Here is a 16313-nt window from a genome sequence, read left to right as displayed (position 1 = left end):
GCACTAAATGAATATAGCAATCTCCTGTTTGATAAACCCAAAGATTCAAGCCTCCAGGAAAATAACTCACTATTTGACAAAAACTGCTCGGAAAACTGGAAAATAGTATGACAGAAACTAGGCATAGACCAACATTTTACACCATTCACCAAAGTAAAGTCAAAATGGATACATGATCTAGTCATAAAGGAGGTACCATAGGCAAATTAGAAAAGGAAGGAATAGTTTACTTGTCAGATCCATGGAGAGGGGAAGAATTTATGACCAAAGATGAGATAGAGGACATTATGAAATGCAAAATGGATCATTTTTATTACATTATATTTAAAAGGTTTTACACAAATAAAACGAATACAAACAAGATTAGAAGGAAAGCAGAAAGCTGGCAAACAATTTTTACATTGCTTCTGATAAAGACCTTATATCTAAAATATACAGAGAACTGAATCTAATATATAAAAATACAAGTCCGTCTCCAATTGAGAAATGGTCAAAGGATATGAATGGGCAGTTTCCAGATGAACAAATTAAAGCTATCTACAGCCATATGAAAAAATGTTCTCAATCACCATTGATTAGAGAAATGCAAATTAAAACCACTCTGAGGTACCACCTCACACCTAACCAATTAGATAATACGACAAAAAAGGAAAATAAATGCTGAAGAAGATGTGGGAAAATTGGAACACTGATTCACTCTTGGTGGAGTTGTGAACTGATCCAACCAGTCTGGAGAACAATTTGGAATCATGCCTAAAAGGCTATAAAATTCTATATACCCTTTGACCCAGCAATACCACTACTAGGTCTATATCCTAAAAAGATCATAAAAAAGGGAAAGGGACCCACATGTACAAAAATATTTGTAACTGATCTTTTTGTGGTGGCCAAGATTTGGAAATTGAGGGGATGCCCATCAGTTGGGGAAAGGCTAAACAAGTTGTGGTATATGAATATAATTATTCAATGCTGTAAGAAATGATAATCAGATGGATTTCAGAAAAACCTGTAAAGACTTACATGAATTGATGCTGAGTGAAATGAGCAGAACCAAGAAAACATTGTAGACAGTAACAGCAACATTGTGGGATGATCAATTGTGATAGACTTAGCTCTTGCCAGCAATACAATGATCCAAGACAATGCCAAAAGACTCATGATGGAAAATGTTCTTCATATTCAGAAAAAGAACTACGGAGTCTGAATGCAGATTAAAGCATACTATTTTCACTTTTGTTGTTCTTATTGTTTTTTTCTTGTGGTTTTCACCCCCTTTTGTTCTGACACTTACAACATGACTAATGTGGAAATATCAGATTTCTTGCTGGTTTGGGGAGGGAGGGAGGGAAAGGAAGGTGGGAGAAAAATTTGGAACTTGAAATCTTAACAAAAATGAATGTTGAAAACTATCTTTACATTGTAATTTGAAAAAAATAGCAAAAAAGAAATAAGCACAAAAAAATTAATAAAATTCATCTTCTCTTCCTTCTACCTTCTCCCCAACCCCACTTCAAAAGGAAAAACAGCACGTAACAAATATGCACAGCCAAGCAAAACAAATTCACTCATTGGCCATATCCAAAAAAAAGATATGCCTCAAACTGCACCTTGCCTCCATCACTGCTCTGTCAGGATACCAATACCATGTGTCATAATGAATCCAATGATGATATACTTGGTCATTGCATTGATCAGAATGGTAGTGAGAAAAGAATGCTCTCAAGTGTTTGTTTTTTTTCCATTATAGAATTATACTGTTTTTCTGGGTAAGTTATACTCGGTTGTGAGCCTATATCTTTTGCCTTTTGGAATGCCCCATTACATGTTAATGCCTCCTTCAAAAGGTAGCTCCTAAATCTTGTGTGATCATGACTGTGGTTCCACTCTAGCTATTGTATTTTTTCTTGGATTTGGAAGCTCTGGATTTTGACTATGACATTCCTGGGAATTTTGATTTTGAGGTTTCTTTAAGGAGGTGATCAATGGGTTATTTGTTCCTTTGTCCTCTGGTTCTAATAAATCAGGATAGTTTTTTCTTGAAATATGATGTGGAAGCCCCCTTTTTTGGTCATAGCCTTCAGGAAGTCTAATATTTTTTTTTTTTTGCGGGGCAATGGGGGTTAAGTGACTTGCCCAGGGTCACACAGCTAGTGTCAAGTGTCTGAGGCCGGATTTGAACTCAGGTACTCCTGAATCCAGGGCCGGTGCTTTATTCACTGTGCCACCTAGCTGCCCCAAAGTCTAATGATTCTTAAAATATCTCTCCTTGATATATTTTCCAGGTCAGTTAGTTTTCATGAGATGCTTTGCATTTTCTTCCCCCTCTCTTCCTCAGTCTTCTTGTCACATGGAACCATTAACTTCTATTTGGTCCATTATAATTTGTAAGAGGTTTCTTGGGTAATTCTTTTTCCAATTCTTTCTTCCATAGCTCTCATTTCTTTTCCAATTTTCCCCCATGTTCTAGTTTATTTTCCAATTATTCCTAACACCTTCATTTAATTTGTAAAAATAATTTTTAGCTATTTAAAAATCTCTTCCAGGAATTCTAATTGAACTTCTACCCTAGCTATGTTTTTCATTGAGGCTTTGCTTATAGATATTTTAAGAGTGATTTTCTTGGGGGAAGCTAGGTGGCACAGTGGATAAAGCACCAGCCTTGGATTCAGGACTTGAGTTCAAATCTGACCTCAGACACTTGACACTTAACTAGCTGTGTGACCCTGGGCAAGTCACTTAACCCTCATTGCCCTGCAAAAAAAAAAAAAAAAGTGATTTTCTTCTAGGTTTGTGTCTTCAGCATCCCTGTCACTAGAATAATTCTTTATGATGGGATTTTTTAAAAAATTTGCCTGTTCTTCCTGCCTACTTCCCAATTTTGACCTTGATGTTAGGACTTGGTTCTAAGTATTTCTAGAGGAAAAGGCTGGGCCATGTGTGGTCTTGTTGCTACTTTCTCAGGGTGAATATTGTTATTCCAGAATCTTAGGAAGAGCTCAGACTTGCAAGCTTTGTGTTCCCAAAGTGGTTTTGATACACAGGGAAGTGGGAGAGTTGCCCTCCTAGGATTTACTTGTCAAATTCCTAGATTTGGGTAATACAGCTATGATCTTGCCCCTGCTGTGAGCTTCATTAGACTGATGCTGGATCTAGGCCTTATCAGCTAGCTGGAAAGCTCTGCATAGTGACAACTGTGGGCTATCCTTTGGTGTAGGTTTCCTACCATGGTTATTCTACTACCACCATAGGTAAAAACAAATGGTCTGGGTGGCACAGCTATTCCTGGGGCTATTGGGGGTCCTGGGAAATCTCCACTGCAACCTATTAACCAATTGAAGGATTGTTCCAAATCAGTAGATCAAAAGAAATGCAAATCAAAACTCTTAAGGCTTCACCTCATGCCAGCACAGATGATAGAATATGGAAATCATGACCCCATCTGGAGTCTTCTCAAAGATACCAGAGTGGTTTGCCATTTCCTTCTCCAGCTCAATTTTACATGAGGAAACTGAGGCAAACAGGCTTAAGTAACTTGCCTGGGGTCACATAGCTAGTAAGTATCTGAGGGCAGATTTGAACTCGGGAAGAGTTTTCCTGACTCCAGGCTGAGCACTCTATCCACTGTGCCACCTAGCTGTCAATATACTCATGGTGCAAGCCGATTTGGTATAATCAAACTGGGAGGTGGGGGGGGGGGGGGTAGGGAAGAGATTAAAATTAGGCTAGGAAAATGCCTAAGGTGTCCATCCATACCCTTTTACCCAGTGATCCTATTATTAGGTATATACTCCAAAAGAAGTAGGTCTTACATTCAGCAAAATTTTGTAGCAGCATATTTTTTGTAGTAGCAAAGAACTGGAAACTATGTAACTATCAAGTAAGTGGGGATTGGAGTGGATAAACAAATTGTGGTATATGAATGTAATGGCAATTACCACACTATAAAAAAACAAATTGGCTCAGCATAAACTGAATGGTTGTCCCTCTTGCTTGGAACACTCTCCATATCACTACATTTTTTACTTCCTTTGGTTTAAGTCCTAACTTATTGGGGAGCCTTTCTCAATCCCTCTTAATTCTACCTTCCCTCTATTGATTATTTCCTATTTATCCTTGTATACAGCTTGTTTGTACATAGTTGCAAGTTGTCTCCATTAGACTGTGAGCTCCTTGAAGGCAGTGACTTTGACTTTGTAAACCCAATATTTAGCACAGTGCCTATTTCCTTCTTCCCGCCAATTAACCCAAGGGTAGAAGCTAAAAAGCAAAGATAATTAAGGAATGTTTCACCAATTTAAAACATCTATTTGTTGCAATGCTCAGGACCTAAAGGCACATCTGATATTTAACCACCTTGAGCAACGCATCACGATAGTAACTTTAGAACTATATGACTATAAGTCAATAACATCATTCTGAGACAAACCAGCAAGCTGATCCACACTGACAACTTCCTTAAGCATGACTGTGGGGCAGCTAGGTGGCACAGTGGATAGAGCACCAGTCCTGGAGTCAGGAGTACCTGAGTTCAAATCCAGCCTCAGACACTTAACACTTACTAGCTGTGTGACCCTGGGCAAGTCACTTAATCCCAATTGCCTCACTAAAAACAAAACAAAACAAAAAAACGCATGACTGCTTTCCTGTTTCCACATTTATTGTATACTGTACATATTACTATGGTGTATTCCCTGAAACATTATTTCACCCAGCAGCACTTTTGTGGAACCAACCAACCCGCACTAGGCAGGGTATAGCAGAACTGTAATAAATTGTTCTGCTTAAATGTATCTAGGCCAAAAAAAAAAACGGTGTAACAAAAAAGTGTCTTCTAGCCCTTTCCATTTGGCCGTCGTGCCTGTGAGGACTCTTTGGCTGGGTGCCATGGCTGCTTAGAGTCATGGCACCCAGCCAAAATGGCATGATTCTGAAGCCCCATTTCCACAGACTGGCAAAGATGAGTTGCCACATGGTTTAACCAGCCAGCCCGTCAAACAAAAAACCTGTCTAATTGCTCCTTGCCCTGCCTCTGCTCCCAACCAGCCCATCGTGAGGTACCCTACTGTGCAATACCACACCAAAGTACATGCTGGTAGAGGATTCAGCTTGGAAGAGCTTCAGGTGGTTGGAATCCATAAAAAAAAAATAAAAAATGGCATGGACCATTGGTATCTTTGAGGACCCTCGTCACCAAAATAAGTCTACAGAGTCTCTCCAGGCAAATGTGCAGTGGCTGAAATATAGGTCCAGGGGCAGCTAGGTGGTGCAGTGGATAAAAAGCACTGGCTCTGAATTGAGGAGGACCTGAGTTCAAATCCAACCTCAGACACTTGACCCTTACTAGCTGTGTGACCCTGGAGGCAAGTCACTTAACCCTCATTGCCCTGCTTTAAAAAAAAAAAAGTGTCTACAAGAAAGAGAAAGCTTACTAATGATAAGAATTTCAAGGCCCTTGCTAGTCTTCGAATGGCCTGGGCTAATGACCATCTCTGGCATCTAGGCAAAACGAGCCAAGGACAATAGAGCAGGATGTGAAGAAAAATTGAGAACTTTCAATAAAATACAAAATTTTTTTTTAAAAGTCTACTACCAATGCAAATCAGCATTTTCTCTGCAACTTAGTCGAGTTGCCTAGAGCACTGAGATAAAATATAAGATCACAAACTGTATATACGTGTTAGGCAGGACTTTATTACTAATAAACTCTATCAATTCTTTTTTCTTCCTTTTGTGGGGCAATGAAGGTTAAGTGACTTGCCCAGGGTCACAGAGCTAGTGTTAAGTGTCTGAATCTGTATTTGAATTCGGGTCCTCCTGAATTCAGGGCCAGTGCTTTATCTACTGTGCCACCTTGCTGCCCCTCTATATCATATTTTATGTCCACTTACCACATTCTACCATACTCGAAACATTTTAAAACCTATTCACATAAATATTTTACCACAAATCCAAAATCTGTTAAGATAAATTTATGAAATTTATTCCATTTTATCCTTAATCATCGAGTGAAGGGGCCTGCTAAGTAGCCAAGTTGACATGTGAACCTAGGTCTCTTCATTCATTGCTTTTTCCATGCTGCCTCTCCTCTCAACCAATATTTATTATTTATTATATGGCCAGGATTGAAAAAATATAGATGAACTCTACCTTTAAAGAATTTAGGTTATATTGTCTCCAATTTAGGAAATTAACAAAAAGCACACAATTAGATACCTATCAGTTTTAAGGTTTGTAAAGTTTTTGCAATTATTTAATTCTTATTTTACAGATAATAATGGTTTACTACTCTTGGATGTATGGCTCTGATATCTGGCCCTAGTTTCTACTCTTCAGCTAAGATAAGAAAGCCTAGCCTCAGCAACTGCTAAGCACTTTCAGAAAGAACAGGAGACCACACCCTAAGACGGAGTCTGTTACAGGATACCAACTCCAAGGGTCACTTGATCTTTCTTGTCAAATCATCTCAAGTATTTACCAGAACCCATGTCTGACTCTAGCATTCTTTCCACTACTCATTTATGTAGCATAATCATATGGCATTTAATACCATCAGGAATTAGGGAAAACTAAAAAGGCTTTAAGAGTCAAGAATTATTTATTCTATAGCAAAGACAGGGCTAAAGTTATAATAGGACAGAAGAAGGAAAGGTGTTACAAACAAAAGTAGGAAAAAAGCCAGAAATTAGAAGGTATCAAATTTGACTAGAGCAAAGATGTCATAAGGGGAAGAGGCATTGAGGGACACAAACTATCTAGAGACAACAGTCAGGTTATGGAATTACTCAAAGGCCCAATAATATTTGATAGGTGATAGGAAAACGCAAACAATTTTTTTTTTTAGGGTCCCCTCCCTCCAAAAAAAGACCTTTAATTTTTCTTAAGAGCTAGGACTCATATTCCAGACTCTTCATTTTACAGATAAAGTAACTTAAGGCAGAGAGGTTAGGGGCAGCTAGGTGGCGCAGTGGATAAAGCACCGGCCCTGGATTCAGGAGTACCTGAGTTCAAATCCGGCCTCAGACACTTGACACTTACTAGCTGTGTGACCCTGGGCAAGTCATTTAACCCCCATTGCCCTGCCAAAAAAAAAGAAAGAAAAGGCAGAGATGTTAAATGACTTGTGTTAAGGTCATAAAGGTATAGCTAGTGGCAGAGCTAAGATTCCCAAAACTAACCATCATGCTGCTTTGTCATAGTTAAATATTTGTTCTAAGATGACAGCTGAGGCAAAAGGCCAGGAGGGTGAGAAATCCTGAGGACCAGGCAGGTTAGTGAATCAAATGGAAAAAAATAAAATAACCCAGGAACATTTCAAGACTCCTACTACACCCTATCACCAAAAGATAGTTTAGGTGAAATGCTCTGGATAAATTTCATACATTTTTTTGGAAAGGACAAGAGGCAAACACAAATGATCAACAAGTACACAGCATACAGAGGGGAGATTAAATTTACATTTATATAGCAAGTTTAACAGTGTTTACAGAGTAAGAGACAATAGTACAAAATGGCAAGGAAAGAAATCTAGGTGTAAAGAGGGGGAAAAGTTAAAATGAACTTTAGAAGTTTCTCACATTGGAAATTATTTACTAAGGTACAATAATCAGAATAGAAACACAAATATCTCTTCCACTGACATCTGAATCTATTAACATCAATTTGACAAAGGCTGTTACGAATAAAATGCAGGCTCTGCTATATTCTACATTAAATTGTGTTAGGGTGATCAACCTGGCCTAGTGATAATTGCTAATCTTAAGACTAGCAGCCTACTTTCAGTAAAGTCTGGAGTGGGCCAGCCACAGCCATGGATTTTCAGCCAAAATCAACTCTTTAAAAAACTACATTCTTAAGGTTACAAACTCCATTTATGGAGGAAACAGCCACATACAATATTACAAGATCCTTGGAATAGAATCACCACTTGGAATATAATCTCCCACTTAGACTAAAAGGTAGCACCCATTTAAAATGTGATAAATTAGGCAGGCTGAGGTAAGGCAAAGTGTGGAATTAAGTTTTTATTTACAGGACACTGCAAGACAGGAAATTCCACATAGAAATAAGAATCCTATATTGAGGATAGAGGTTTCATACAGTATGTACACAGTTCAAACTGTTCAAGTATGCATTAGTGCTACATTAAAAGTCACATTTAAAAAAAGATCTTAGTGGAGAGACAGTAAGACAAAATTATACCAAGAGAACAAGGCATACAAGACTTGAAGGTTTGACTGTAAAATCTAGAAGTTAAAGGTTCCAGGTGTGCCATCTTGAATTTGGAAAGTATAGCCATCAGAGGTAGATTCTGGTACAACATTTTGATCTTCTTCCTGAAAGGAGATAACAAAAAAATCCTTGTATAGTTATTTATATATATATATATACACATATATACACACACATACATATATATATATATATATATATATATATATACATATATATATGTATATTTATATGTATTTATGGGAAAGAAGTCTTATCTACTATGGATGCCTCACAACTTTCAACCCAGGCTGGAACTGTTTCAACAAGGACAAAATTATTAATTTTGTATTTACCCCATAATTCTTTAACTGAAACATTACAAACACTGAAATTTTAAAGATGCTAATTAAAACAGACTATGAACAAAAGGAGTAAAACCGAAGAGTTAAGGCAATTTCCCAAGTAAAGTCCAACTTTTTGTATCTATTACACTTTTAACTTACTGAATGAGAATTAATGCTTCCAAGAAGAAAGGATTGAGTTACTCTCAGTAAAGTTGCCAGACCACTACCAATTCTGTATGCCAGAGTTAAAATGGGAGATTCCACCTTATTGGTTTCAATAAATTAGTGGTAACAGTGAGTGGTAGTGTAACACGCTGGCTATTGGGCCATCTTTGGAATCAGTTAACACTTATGTTCAAACATAAGTGTCACAGTTAACTTAAATTGCAGAAAAGATGCCAATGATCTGTATTTTCCTTACCATGAGTATAGACTAATTAACAATTAACTTAAAATGCTAGTTAATTTAAACACATTCAAAAAAAAAAATCACATGCAGTATTTACCAAATTGAAGATTGGTTTCTTCATCTAATACTCACCTCTGCAGAGAAATACTTTTCAATCAAGCTCGAGGAAGCCTTATATACCATTTCATTCTCATGGGACTGAAGTGCTTCAATTCTATCAAGTCCTCCACATTCTTCAATCAGGATACACAATTTTTCAGTTTCATTGAGTTTTTCAGCAGCCTAAGAACCCATCACCATAGACAGATGAATCACACTTCCCGAAGCCAATTACATAAACATTATTTAAAAACAGTAAAGTTTATTAACACAGCCACAAACTTACCAGAAAAATATTTGAAATTGCATCCAAAATAACCAGGACAATTTTGCTGTCTTTTGCAGACAAGAGGTTGATTAAGGGTTCCAGAATTCCATTTTGGACAAGATACACAATCTGTTCAATTGTTCCGCCACTTGTATAGTTTGTGACGGCCCAGACAGCTTCCTTCTGTGACTTAAAGTCTCCCTGTTCAATGGACAAACAAAAATATTAAATTGTTATTTAAAATATTAAGGGATCAGTTAACATCGAGTTAGTAGATAGTCGAATACAAGGGTATTTAGCAATGTACTCTAAAATGATTCACCACAAAGGTTTCACTTGAAGAGTTAACATGGGACACACAAACACCTTTTTCTATTCTGATACCTTTGACAGAATTCCAACCAAGTAAGGAACTAATCCATGATTCACAACTTGCTGTATTTGGTCCTGACGGCCAGCCGTGATGTTTGACATGGTCCATGCAGCCTCCTTTTGGATATTGGTTTTGGGGTGAGTAAGCAGGCTAGGAAAGACAGCAAGCGCTCCTGAATCTATTACAATCTGAGTTTGTTCATCTGTCCCAGTGACAATGTTTCCTATAGCCCGTAAGGAAGGGGTCTGAAAAGGAAAGTATGTTAAATAGCTATTACTATCAATAGCACTAAGAGAACTTTGCATTCCCTAGTTTTTACTTTTCTGTGATCTGTTCTTTCAGCATGTAGTACATGAGGCTCAGAGTAAACCAATATAGCTGTGTGACCCTGGGCAAGTCACTTAACCCCCACTGCCCCGCAAAAAAACAAACAAAAAAACCTCAGAGTAAACCAATAGGTAGCTTAAAGTTTGCAACATTTAAAAAATACTATGTCTTTAAGTTATACAGCATAAGCAAATAACCAGCATAGACACCTAAGATAGAGAAAATGCCAAGAAACACTGGAAAGCTAATTTAGCATTCTTCGGTATATCACTGAAATGCTAAGTTACTTTATTATCTTTTAAAAGAAAAAAAAATTCTTACCACTATTGGCAATTCACCAGATCCTAGAAGTTTCACTAGTTGTGGGACAACTCCAGTTTTCACAACCACTTCAATCCTGTCATTTGGGCCATCTGTGAGGTAGGAAATGGCCCAACAGGTATCTGCCAGAACTTCTGGATCATCATGATGTAAAAGGCGAACTAAGGTAGGAAGAATTTGCTCAATAGCTTCTATTGGGGGAGCAGGATTCTTGTTCCGACAAAGATTTGAAAGTGTCCAGGTCAGATTTCTTAAGTAACCACACTGAAAAAGGGGGGGGGGGGGGGAGAAAAATCAGTCCAATTCAATTATACATTTAATGCATGCAAATGATTGGACTAGATGATTAGGGGATTTTAACCTCAAGTTTAAACTCTAACTCATGGGGGGGGGGGGTCAGAAAAGGAGGACTGGAGATGGCCATATTTTAATTTCAATATAATCAGTTTGTTTTGTAATTCTAGGCATGTTGTTATGCAATTAGAAACACTGTTCTGAGTAGTTCATAGGCATCCTCAGACTGGCATGAGTCTATAGTCCCCACTTACCCCCAAAATCTAGGGGTGGTAAGATAAATAATGATTTTCAAGTATTTAACAATGACTACAATATATCAGATGTCAAAGAAAAATAGATGACAAGACAAAGAGGGAATAGTAGGGACAAATGAAAGGAGGTCATAACACAAGAGATGAAGGACAAAGACAAGTCCAGTCTGACTAGAACAATAAAGAGATTAAACATAAAATAGGGGTGGAAAGGTCGCTTATAAGAGGACTTCTTTAAACCTGTTATAACTTACTGCTAATGAAGATATATCAGGAACTGCAAGCAGAGCTAAAAGAGGGTCTATTGCACCATACTTGATAACCAAGTCTCTGTAGGCTGAACCGTCACCTGAAAAAACAAAGTGTTAATTGTCACTTGCAGGAGTGACAGAAAATTGAAAGAAGGACCAATAAACCCACTACATACATAATTTTACAAAGTCCATGTTCCTTTCTCCTTGCCTTAAAGTATGTTAGGTGATACACAAAGGTATCACCCAGATTTTTAAAAACCCATTTAAATTCATTAAGATTGGTTTTAATGTACCAGCTAAATTCTCTTTCAACCTAATCTACAATGGAAACTGACTTTCCTTATTGGAAAGATTGCAGTAATTCTGATTTTAAAATTTCAGGGGCTTTTTAGACTAAACCTCAACAACTGTCATGCTTCTATTCGAAACCTGCTTGCTATCAGATAAACCAAATCAAAAACAGTTCCAATATTCACATACCTGCAATGTTTCCCAGAGCCCACACTGCCTGTTCACTGATATGAGCCTGGGGAGAGGCCAACAGGGCAATGAACGCAGGTATAGCCCCTCCATCTACCACAGCCTTGGTTTGGTCTGACGTTCCAGAAGCAATGTTAGTGAGTGCCCAAGCAGATTCAAACTGAATAGGATTGCAGTCTGTCCTGCCCAAGAAGCCTACAAGCTTTGGAATCATACCAGCCTCAATTATTTGGTCTATAGGAGGCTGTTTTTCCCTAGAAAGGAGTTTCCTAAAAAGGTTAACAAAAAAATATGCATTACAAAGAGTATGATATGGAGTCCTCATGATTCTAAATACTTTTAAAAATGAACAATAGTATGTTCTGCTAACTGGATCAATAAAAGTTTAAACTCTTTTCAAGTTTAAGGATTTGCATTGAGCCCAGAATTAGATCCTCAACAAGTACAAGATTTAGCAGTTATTGCTTATATTAAATACCAAATTTTCTGTTCTTTTTTCCCCACTAATAAAAATGACTCACCTAGCAGCTTGGGTAGCCTGAAGTTGAACCTCCAGGTTATTACTATTTATGCCTTTGACAATTTCTTCAACAGACCAAAGTGCAGAGACCTTCAAGAGATGAGTAATTTGAGATCAATCACAAATATTCAAATAAGAACAAGAAAAAAGCTGATCAAGATTAACAAGATATTCCCAAAGACTGTAAATGGCAATTTACTAATATTTAACCATACCCCAAACATGGGTGTACTAACAGTAATACCTATGGTGTCCTTTTAAAAATCTTTTCTAACCTTTTACAAGTATGCAAAAATGTCATATTCCAAGTATAGTTAAGCATAATATTGTTGGTTTTGATTTCTTCACGCCAAATTACTTCAGATATTTTTGTTTCTTTTAAATCCGTGATAAAATATTCCATTTATTCAGTTGTTTACCAGGCAATGTCTAGTATATCTCCAGTTTTCCCTCTATAACAGGTAAGAGTGGCTAGATATATTCTTTCTTTGTTTTTTGGTGGGGTAATGAGGGTTAAGTAATTTGCCCAGGATCATACAGCTAGTGTCAAGTGTCCGAGGCCAAATTTGAACTCGGATCCTCCTGAATCCAGGGCCTGTGCTTTATCCATTGGGCCACCTAGCTGTCCCCCAAAAATCCTGAGGAATCAACTTAAGTATTAATAATTGTATTATTGTTTTCCAAAAAGGCTGAACCCATTCACAATACCACAAGCAACCTACCATGTCTCACTAGAGTCAAGCTAGCAGTGAACTGTCTTTTATTCCACTTTGATGTTATTAAGTGAAATCTGATTTTTGAGCTCTGGTGAAAGATTTTTCCAATCTTTTCCCTTCTGATTCAGGATACGTACTTTATTATGCAAACAGATTATTTATAATCAATATTATTTCCAAACTTGTACTCCCCAAACAGTAAGGCAATGGAAACGTTAGGGGAATAATGTGATTTTTAAAAATGTCTTAAAGAAGGTTAGTTCGACACCATTCTGAAGGTTAGGGAAGACTAGAGGTAGAGATCAGTTAGGTAGCCCTAGTCTAATTCCTGGGCACCCCACCCAGAAGACAAAGAGTTCAGAATAGAATAAAAAGTGGAGAGATAGACACCCTAAATAAAGATGTAGTTGGGAAAGGGATTAACAGAAAAATCAAAGACTGAGATTAATACTGAGTGACAAAGGATTACAGTATTCCTCAACAGACAGCTAACTCATACCATTTTCTGTCATAGAAAGTCTGATAATTAAGACAATAAGAATGTCAAAATTTGAGGGGGAATCCTAGCCTAACTTACATAGGGTCTTTTCTGAAGATGTATACAATATAACTGAACTCCAAAGAATAAAAATCATGTGTGCAAGATCTACTAGAATTTAGAAACTGAGAATTTACCTGGTTATTTCGGTTTTCTTGCAAAGGAGAAGTAGCATCATCAGGAAAAGTGCTGACATTTCTTCTTTTCAGCATCTGGTCATCTTTTTTAGCTTTCCTCAGTTCTACATTCACTTCAATACGCCGGCGCCTCATTTCCTTAAGGAAAATTAAATCAAAGTTTTGGGGTTTTTTAAATCCACAATCATCTTAATTTTCTTTACTAAGATATAATTTAGGTTGCCTACAAGTTCTTTTTAGCACCCCACCCCCTTACAAAATTTATCTAGAAAAGTAACAAGATTAAGACAACTCACTGTGCTGTCTTTCCCTTTGTTCTTAAACCTATTAAGTCGGGCAGCTGGTGAATTAGCATTTTCATTGGTGGACATGGTTGTGTTCAACACTGGGAGAAAAGCAAGGAGGGAACTGAAAACAAACAAAAAAAACTTCAATGCCATAAAAAAAAAATCCAACAGGATTTCATCATGCTTAAATACTAATTATTATATCCAATCAATAGAAAAAATAGCACTAACATAGCAATGTGTAAACTACCAAATAGCATATTACATATATTTATATAAGCTTGTTTCATTTTTTGTGCTTGTATTCTCCATGTGTAGCACACAGTAGCACTTACCAGACAATTAACTACCATTTAATAGTAACCACAGCATAGTAAACTATGCATTAAACTAAAAAGTACACAGCAAACTAATCTATATTAAGGACAGCTTAGCTCAATGCCTACCTAGCATAGTAACCTCTTAATAAATGCTTGTTAACTGACAGCAAGGTGATAGGCTGCCAGCAATTAAACTGTAGCCCATCTCTCCATTTAGTGCCCCTTACACCAAAATACTATTCTATTTCCTTTAAGTAGTCTTAACATAGTAGAATCTTTGTAAAATTTCTCGATAATTTTGTTTCCTGTTAAGATAAACGACATTTCAAATTTAATTTTTAAAACAATTCAAGAAGTTGACAAGCATCAATTTGTTTCTATGGTGGGTAGATGAACAAAGTTATAACACCTAGCTGACATCTAAAAAACCACAACAACAAAAAAAAGGCACAACATTCCGTTCTTAGGGTCCTCTCACATTTTAACTGCATAGATAATGGTGTAAGAAGTTACAATCAAGACCTACCGGATTCAATCTATCTACCTATCAATTACTCCAAAGTTATTTGTTAACACTTACTATGTCCCAGGCACTATGATAAGTCCTGGGGATTTTAAAAAGGCAAAAACAAATCTCAGCCCTCGAGGAGTTCACGTCCTAACAAGACGACCCCCAACAACGTTTTGAGCACAGTATAAATGGGAGATCATCTTGAGAGAGGAAGGCAGGAAAAATCCGACCTTAAGTCGGATTAGAAGCCAGCTAAACAGGGCGAGGTGGGGCTCTTTTCCTGGCCAGGGGTAAAGACCGGTATTTATTAAGCGCTTACTACATGCAAAAAGGACTTCGGCTCAAGGCCCAGGATGGTGAGCCTAGGTTAGCATAGTTGTCAGGCAACTGACACTTAGCCCCATTAAGCAACACCGACTCCACGCCCTGGGCAGGCAGCGAAGTTAAGCACTTACGACGCTTCCCTAAACTAAATGCTGGGTGATAGAGTGAAAATTCAGGAGCCCTTCCCTCCCTCCATTTCCCCCACCCGATTCCCTCGAGAGCTCCAAGAGATCAGGGGAGTCCTAGGCGTCCTTGGAGGGGAAGCTCGGGAGAAACGACACCAGATAAACACAAAGGCTTAGGCAGCCCCAGCTGGCGGGGCCGAGGCGAGGCGGCCGGTTGTTGGGTGGGTGGGGGGGCGGGCGTTGGAAGGAGCAGAGGCCCATCTTGCAGGCCCCAGATGTCCGAGAGAGGGAAGAACACATTACGCTTGGGCCGGAGCGTACGAAGCCTGCTCCTCCGCAGCGTGGGTGTTTCTGTTCAACCCCACCCACCCCCCCAAAAAAAACTCGGCCACACACGCACGCGCTCTCGCACACTCTCACGCAGCAGGCCGAGCGTGGGTAGCGGTTGAACTAACAGAGGCCGGTCTCAGATCTCTGCTGCCACCGGTCGGCCTCAACAGAGTGGCCCTGGGGAACCGGGTCCAGGAACGCAGCCGCAGCCGCTGCCACCGCCGGGAAGCGCCCGAGCGCGGCCCAAGGCCCACAGCCCCTTCCAGGCCCTCCCCCACGAGGACCCGGAGAGCAACAGGCGATTCTCTCCCACCGCACCCCTCCCCTCCCTACCTCCCTCCAGCCCCGGGACCAACCGTTTCCGGCTGGCCTGGTCCCCGCTCTCGCCGGTGGAGAGAAAAGAACTCACGTTGCAGGAGGTCGCCGGGCCCCGCAAGGGAAGTGAGAGGAGGTTGCAGCTGCGTCACGGCTAGACTTCCAGCAGCCACTACAGCTCAGTCTCGAAAGCCGTGTGGCGCGTGAGGCCCTCCGGCGCGATTTAAATTTCCCGGCGGCCCGGAGCTCCGATTGGCTCATTCGAGCCCAAGCAACGCGACCATTGGTAGATTTGAAAAACACGGGGCTGGGTGGTCCCAAGATGGAGCCGGCAGAGGGAGTAGAACGAGAGGGTGTGGGAAATGGAGAAGGGAGGAGTTCTCGTGAGATGAGCGAAGAGCAAAGCCTGCGTATCCATCCCAGAATGCTTTGCAGCCTGGCTTGGTACCCTGATTTTTTTTTTCCTTAATCTTTCTGGGTGCTCGGCTGCTGAGCTGCCTTAATTATTAATATGTGAGACCTGTGCGCTGTCTTCGTTTTTTTTGTTGTTGTTGTT

General features: G+C 39.1%; 1 protein-coding gene and 1 pseudogene across 3 annotated transcripts; one reads left to right on the top strand and one right to left on the bottom strand.

The window, feature by feature from the left end:
- Window positions 1-4900: 4900 nt before the first annotated feature.
- On the top strand, window positions 4901-6306 carry LOC122754860 (annotated as a pseudogene).
- Window positions 6307-8008: 1702 nt separating this feature from the next.
- KPNA2 (karyopherin subunit alpha 2) lies at window positions 8009-16060 on the bottom strand. Of its 3 annotated transcripts, none has more exons than XM_043962797.1 (11): window positions 15852-16060; window positions 13842-13953; window positions 13546-13683; window positions 12156-12244; window positions 11635-11903; window positions 11155-11249; window positions 10353-10616; window positions 9716-9949; window positions 9350-9532; window positions 9097-9246; window positions 8009-8333 (listed from the first exon to the last, which is right to left on the bottom strand). In XM_043962797.1, exons 1-11 carry the CDS (start codon window positions 16016-16018, stop codon window positions 8244-8246), a joined length of 1791 nt encoding a protein of 596 aa, XP_043818732.1. In that variant the 5' UTR covers window positions 16019-16060; the 3' UTR covers window positions 8009-8243. The 3 variants fall into 3 exon arrangements, with proteins under 3 accessions (XP_043818732.1, XP_043818733.1, XP_043818734.1); XM_043962798.1 differs by having other exon boundaries at window positions 15799-15936; XM_043962799.1 differs by lacking the exon at window positions 15852-16060 and adding an exon at window positions 15513-15704.
- Between the last annotated feature and the right edge of the window lie 253 nt (window positions 16061-16313).

The sequence above is a fragment of the Dromiciops gliroides genome, chromosome 4, assembly GCF_019393635.1.
Source record: "Dromiciops gliroides isolate mDroGli1 chromosome 4, mDroGli1.pri, whole genome shotgun sequence".
Taxonomy (NCBI): domain Eukaryota; kingdom Metazoa; phylum Chordata; class Mammalia; order Microbiotheria; family Microbiotheriidae; genus Dromiciops; species Dromiciops gliroides.
This window is presented reverse-complemented; position numbering and strand designations above follow the sequence as displayed.

What these genes read in the sequence shown, in the direction of transcription:
- KPNA2 (XM_043962797.1), bottom strand. Translation starts at nt 16,018, where the DNA reads ATGAGCCAATCGGAGCTCCGGGCCGCCGGGAAATTTAAATCGCGCCGG. An exon ending in ACAAAGGGAAAGACAGCACA is followed by an intron (nt 13,684 to 13,841) that starts GTGAGTTGTCTT and finishes ATTTTCCTTAAG; the next exon opens with GAAATGAGGCGCCGGCGTAT. An exon ending in CAGGCTACCCAAGCTGCTAG is followed by an intron (nt 11,904 to 12,155) that starts GTGAGTCATTTT and finishes TAACCTTTTTAG; the next exon opens with GAAACTCCTTTCTAGGGAAA.